Below are 6,501 nucleotides of genomic sequence, written 5' to 3'. Positions count from 1 at the left end.
CCTAGAATAGAACACTGAAAATGATAAAGAAAGTCTTGCGTTATTTGCAAGGAACGAAAAGCCTCATGATGACGTATAGAAGATCAGATTCACTCCATATAGTGGGATATTCTGATTCTGATTATGCGGGAGATGATAGAAAATCCACGTCTGGATATGTATTCACTCTCGCAGGGGGAGCTATTTCATGGAAAAGCTCAAAGCAAACCGTCACTACATCGTCCATAATGTATGTCGAGTTTGTAGCGTGTTATGAGGCAACGAGGCAGGTGAACTGGCTAAAGAAGTTCATACCCGGTTTGAAGGTGGTTGACGACATCTATAGACCACTTAAGTTATACTTCGATAATAATCCAGCAGTACATTATGCTCACAACAATAAGTCAAGTGGTGCTGCCAAATACATTGACATAAAGTATTATGTTGTAAAAGATAAAGTCCGGGATCATGTCATAAGTCTTGAGTATATAAGTACCGAAAAGATGTTTGCGGATCCACATACAAAAGGCTTACCACCCAACGTGTTTAGAGAACATGTAGCTAGCATGGGTTTAAGAAAAAGTCTAAAATTCCTGGACAAAAGAAGGCCCAAAGTTAAGTATCTATTTCAGAACAGAGTGGTGTGTTGTAGTTGTTAAATCTATTGGCAATTGACTATAACGATGAAACATGCTCTATGCCCTAATCTGTAATGGAATAAACAAAAGTAAATGATATGAAATTGAAAGATGGTAGTGAGATCAAGGGGGAGAATGTTAGTTGATCTCCACCAATAGGCCGGGCCCTTGGATCTGCGCCCTGATCGGGGGCGCCCAACCCTAATATGGTTGGTGGGCCCCTGTCGCACAGCACTATAAAGAGAGGTGGAGATCAGGGCTCTAACAACGAGGTTGACCGAAGCCGCTGTGACCCACCAACAGCTAAACCTAACCCGATCTAAAGAGAGTGCTGCCAGCGACGGGAAGACCCACTGACTTCGCCGCCACCAACCTCATCGTCGCCTCTGCATCGCCACTAGACCTCGCCACCACTATGCTGAACTCCACTGCGCCGAGCTGCCACGACACCGACGTCCAAGCCGCTGCGGCGCTATGCACTGAATGATGACCTAGGGCGAGGTACATCAACAGTTCCCCATCTAAGTAAGATGCTTACCCTTGATCTACATTTCAGAGGCAATGTGTTTACCAACATTATGTAATTTACTATTGCAAGTTGCAACACTTGTTTTAGAGCTCGTTTGGGACTATTCGCTCTATCTTTTCCATCTTAGCTCCTAACTTTACTAGCCAAATAGAGTCAATTCTACAAACTCTACTAAAAAATGAACTGAGAGCCAACTCCCGTTGTTTTGCAGAGCATCTAAAGGATATACTCCAAAAACTCAATTTTTTATGGAGTTATTGTATGCTAAAGTTAGTGAAACACAACGAGTCAATGACACAAGCCCTCAGTGCCGTACAGCCAACATGGAGTGCATCCTCTGACTTGACTCTGAGAGCCACAGGTGACAAGTCCGCCGTCCGCCCGTCCGCGCGCGTGCGTCCAGTGCACCGTGCACGAGCCACCAAACAATGCGGCCCGGCCCATCAGGAGGTTGGGAAAAAAAATGCGAGCAAAGAGTAGTTCGGAAAATTCTAAATCTTATAAAAAACTGAAAAAGAAAATGGTATTGCGGTCTTGCTCTCCTTCCTCGTGGTCGGCGGCCGGAGCAGCTGTAGCCGCGCGTGCCTCCGCAAACCCTCCTCCTCCTCGCCCATCCTCGCCTCCGTCCCATCCCAGACGCAGGGTCATGGACTCTGCTTCCGGCGCAGGCCGCCGCCGCGTCCGAATCGCAGTCGTCGGCGACGTGGTACCCTCCATCTCTCTTGACAACCATGCACTCTCTTCCTTAGGAGGGAGGGGACGCCAGACATATGGGTTTGGTACGGGTATAGCCCTTTGTTATCCCATGTTGGGTTTCAGGTTCAAGGATTAGAAGCGAGGAGACAAGAGAGGATTTGAGAGCTGGGGTTCTGAACATTGACTTGATTGTTGCGGTTTTGGGGTCACTGGATGATGCAAGCCTCAGTAGGGTTCGTGGATGGGCGCGGGACTCAGGCGGTATTTGATTTCTAGAGTTCCAGTTTAGAATGTTTGAAATGGGGAGATGATTTCCTTTGGCCCTTGAGCCTTCGGGGTCGACAAATTACATGGGTTGTGTTTCCCCCAAATTTGAGCATGACCAAGCATAGAGTCTCGGGCGGATCCTTTGATTCCATGTTCTGCTGATCAAACACAAAGCTTCTAGTCACTTGGATTCCTCTCATGGATATGATTTAGGAGGAGTGAATGACTTACTTTTGTGGCTTGGTCAGAGTCAGTGTTAGACCATTAATTGTAGTGGTAACAGAATAACTTCTGTACCATTTATTCTTCTGGGCTTAAAATTCATATGATGAGATCTCTGATCGTGTGCTGTACTAATTTATTGGCTTTTATGTGTTGATCCTTGCAGCACAATGATTGGGCCCTTGAGGAAGATTCAAAGGCACTCCAATTTCTTCAGGTATTGCATATTGACCTTTCAGCTTTCTGATAAACTAGTCCATTGGATATCTTGTTAGGCTGTGTACACTTCATATTTAGCTTCTCTCTTCTCTCTACTTCTATAGTTCTACAATGTGCTATTGTCTAAAATATGTCTTATTCCATATGCTTTCCATGCATTTGCAATACTTCCACGCACAGTAACATCAGAATTGAACAGAAAATATTTGTATCAACATCACTGTAGGAAACTCTTTTCCTCAGAAACTCTAACTTGCTCTCTGTAAAATGCAGCCGGATTTAGTGCTTTTTACAGGTACGCTGCTTTCCATATATTTCCTTTACTTCATTTTTTACTCAATTATTCTGTGAAATGAATTATTGGTGTTTGCCATCTTCTGTTTTCCTTTTGCTCCATATATGGCAGGTGATTATGGAAACGAGAATGTTGAACTTGTCAAAAGCATTTCAGATCTTCAGTTACCAAAGGCGGCAATTCTTGGCAATCATGATTGCTGGCACACGCATCAATTCTCAGAGAAGTAAGAGTCATGATTTCATCTTGAAAGGAGAAAGTACTAAAGTAATTCAATTTCTTTTTATGTCATCATGTACTTGGTTGGCATTCAGGAAGGTTGATCGTGTTCGGCTTCAGCTCGCAAGGTAAAGATATTCCTGCCTTTTGCAATAAGCTATGTGTTTAATTGTTTATTGCAATATTTTGCTAGGATAGCAGGGTTTTTTTAGGAAGGAAATTTTGTTGAAGTAGATGTTGCACCTTGTAGATTGCATAATTGATGTTATGCTCTTCAGCTGTCTCGCACTTGATCACGGCCACTTTAAGAGTTTCAGCTTTATTGTTTAGTAGTTTCTTTCCTCTTTACAACAACAACAACAACAACAAAGCCTTTTAGTCCCAAGCAAGTTGGGGTAGGCTAGAGTTGAAACCCAACATGAGCCCCTAGTCACAATTTCTTTCCTCTTTAGAAGAATGAAATTGGAATAATACTGAACCCAATTGGAAGTTAGTAGAGTAAAACTGTACTAGCCTTCTAGGACTAAGTTAAAAGCCGATTCTTGGTCTAACTACCTGATGGTACTCAACCAGGTTATAGCCATGTAGAATGATCCTGGGGTTAACTGTCTTCACTCTGCACTAGATTAATATACTTTCTAGGCTGGAAAATGATCAATAGTACTTATATTTCATTTCCTTTTTCTTATTAATATCAGCCTTGGTGAGCAGCATGTTGGATACAAATGTTTGGACTTCCCATCAATTAAGCTGAGCGTTGTTGGTGGACGGCCATTTTCCTGTGGGGGTGATAGGCTATTTAGACCAAAGCTTCTGTTAAAATGGTTGGTAAGAGATATGATAACTAATAATTACATATGCTTGTTAACTTTTCTGTTTTGTACTTTGATATTTCTTTTGTCATTTCCTTGAATTTATTTTGAGATTTTGTAATATTCTTGGAATCATGGATTTACAACTTATCACCCAAGACGGAATAAACTGTAGGAGTTATTTTCTCACCAACTGCATTTCATGCATGGTATTACTCCCATTTTCATGTATGTGTCTCTCAGCTGCAGGATTCCAAAGCATAGTCAGACAATCTCTTGCACATGTTCATACAGTTGTCTGAATAAATACTAGTAACTTAACTGATGGAGTGATAGGGGTGGCTAACCTCCAAGAATAAGGAAAGCGATTGTTTCTTGTTTTTTTTTTTTAATTCCATCAAGAGCATTCACTGGGATCTGTCGGGGAACCTAAACCAATCTGGATCAGGATTTCAGCAAGAAATAAGAATTGATGCCTTGATTCAATGTTTTGTATTGTTGAGATCCTAGTTGTATCACTTGACTGGTTATCAGGTTCTTTTTGTAGGCTGTAGAATTACAACTGGAATGACCTTAGGTGATAGGAAGCTGGGTGGAATGGTGATAACTGATAACTGGTACCTGTTCGATTTGAGTTGGCTCTTGTCCAGCAGTGCACTATAGATTGATGCTTTTAAGGACTGAAGGCAAATTTTATCTTTAGAAGGATGGCTACCTATGACTGGATGCACACAGTTTGTCTGCTCGCTTGATTTTGATTGTGGAATGTGGAGCTAACTTTTTTGATTCACATTCATACATCACTAACTATGATTAACACAACTCATCCCCAAAATTTATCATTTATCACTGAACTACTCTTCACCTTTTGTCCATGATGTTAGGACCAAATGGTAGACTAAAATAGGAAATTTGCAGCTTTAGCTAAATCGGCTACTATTTGGTGTAGTCAGTCACAGTAGCTCTTGGAAAATTTAGATCTATGCCTGGTTTTATTGCATTGGCAATGTATGCCACTGCCTTCTTCATTATTGCATAACTACTCTCCAGAAAATATAGCTTCACTTCTTCTTTTTTCTTTTTTGCGATCAAATATACTCACTTCATGTCACACAATATTCTAGTTTCCTTCTTTTCCTTTGAGGAGGTTTAAGCCCTTGTTGATACCTCTAGTTTTGATCCATCTTCACCAATCACCATTGACCATTTACTATTGTTACAATACCTTGTAGTTATGGTGTCAATGATATTGCTGGAAGTGCAAAGAAGATATACGATGCTGCTGCAGGTGCACCAGAGGGACATTCTGTCGTATTGCTTGCACATAATGGACCAACAGGTCTCTTAACATTTGATTGAGCAAATTTCATAGGTAGTTCATGAAACACATGAAGAAAATGTTTGAAGTCATAACATGACTATACAATGCTGTGGTTATGCAGGTCTAGGTTCAAGAATGGATGATATCTGTGGGCGGGATTGGGTACCTGGTGGCGGTGACCATGGCGATCCAGGTCTGGTGTTCATGTCAATACTTTCCCTCTACTTACTTTGCCTCTCCTTCACACAGCTACTTCATATGTCGCATGCTTGAACAAAACTATGTAGATCTTGAGCGAGCCATCTCCGATCTGCAAAGGGAAGCCAGAGTTTCCATCCCACTGGTCGTTTTTGGGCACATGCACAAGAGCCTAGCCTATGGGAGAGGCTTGAGGAAGATGATCGCCTTTGGAGCCAACCACACCATATATCTGAACGGAGCAGTTGTCCCTAGAGTGAAATTTGCCCAAACAATTCCTAGGTTCAAGCAAAATCAACCTGAAGGATCGGGATCCATAGCTCCAACATTGCGCGCGTTCACCATTGCTGAGCTCTCTGAAGGGCATGTGGAGAAGATCTCCGAGGTCTGGGTGCTGGTGAGTAGCGCCAGGACTGAGGTCGAGGAGGAAATCGTCTTGTATAAGCATCCTCCAGAGCATATGTGATGCTATGTGACGAAAATGTAACTGTTGTGAATGCTGTAAATGTGCTCGAGGCGATGCTAAAGTTGTTTAATGAGTGTTACAAAATGGCTTGTATGCCAACTAAAAGCAGCACTTTATTATAGAGCCTGGAACCTAATGTGCTTGTTTTCGTCTGCGATGTTCTGGTACGGCTTCTACTTTATTACTAGCAAAATGTGCCTGTGCTTATCGAAAATGTAATTTTTTGCATGGTCATTTAGACAATTTGTTACTAAGAGATTTATTCAATGATCATGATTTAGTCTTGGTCATTTAAATAATTTGTTACTTAGAGATTTATTCAATGATCACGAGTTATTGCTAACGTTTTTTAATCGAATTTATACTGCCTGTTAATATGTCTTAGAATCGGACCCTTTTTTCATCTAACATTGTCTTGAGTCTGGGACACGGAGGAGTGGACAGAATAAACGAAAATGTCGCGAGTCTGGGACATGGACACAGGATGAGAGCAGACGGATGACAGAATCGCTTTGCTCTTTAGCATCAGTGGAGATAAAAAAAGAAATGGATGAAGAATCACTTTGTTCTTTAAGAGATTGATTTGGTATAGATAGATATAGATTTAGTTTTTTTTAGAATTTTAGGGACGAGCCCCCGT

General features: G+C 41.6%; 1 protein-coding gene across 2 annotated transcripts; it reads left to right on the top strand.

Moving 5' to 3' along the window:
• The first annotated feature begins 1,666 nt into the window (after positions 1-1,666).
• Positions 1,667-6,199, top strand: LOC136521076 (uncharacterized). 2 transcript variants are annotated; one of them, XM_066514794.1, is made up of 9 exons: positions 1,667-1,852; positions 2,498-2,548; positions 2,824-2,845; positions 2,957-3,071; positions 3,160-3,192; positions 3,763-3,888; positions 5,109-5,215; positions 5,319-5,390; positions 5,485-6,199. In XM_066514794.1, exons 1-9 carry the CDS (start codon positions 1,667-1,669, stop codon positions 5,859-5,861), a joined length of 1,089 nt encoding a protein of 362 aa, XP_066370891.1. In that variant the 3' UTR covers positions 5,862-6,199. The 2 variants fall into 2 exon arrangements, with proteins under 2 accessions (XP_066370891.1, XP_066370892.1); XM_066514795.1 differs by having other exon boundaries at positions 1,809-1,925.
• The last annotated feature ends 302 nt before the right edge of the window (positions 6,200-6,501 follow it).

Source organism: Miscanthus floridulus, chromosome 18 (assembly GCF_019320115.1).
Source record: "Miscanthus floridulus cultivar M001 chromosome 18, ASM1932011v1, whole genome shotgun sequence".
Taxonomy (NCBI): Eukaryota; Viridiplantae; Streptophyta; class Magnoliopsida; order Poales; family Poaceae; genus Miscanthus; species Miscanthus floridulus.
Note: the sequence above shows the minus strand (reverse complement) of the source record. Positions and strands in the feature narration are given on the sequence as shown.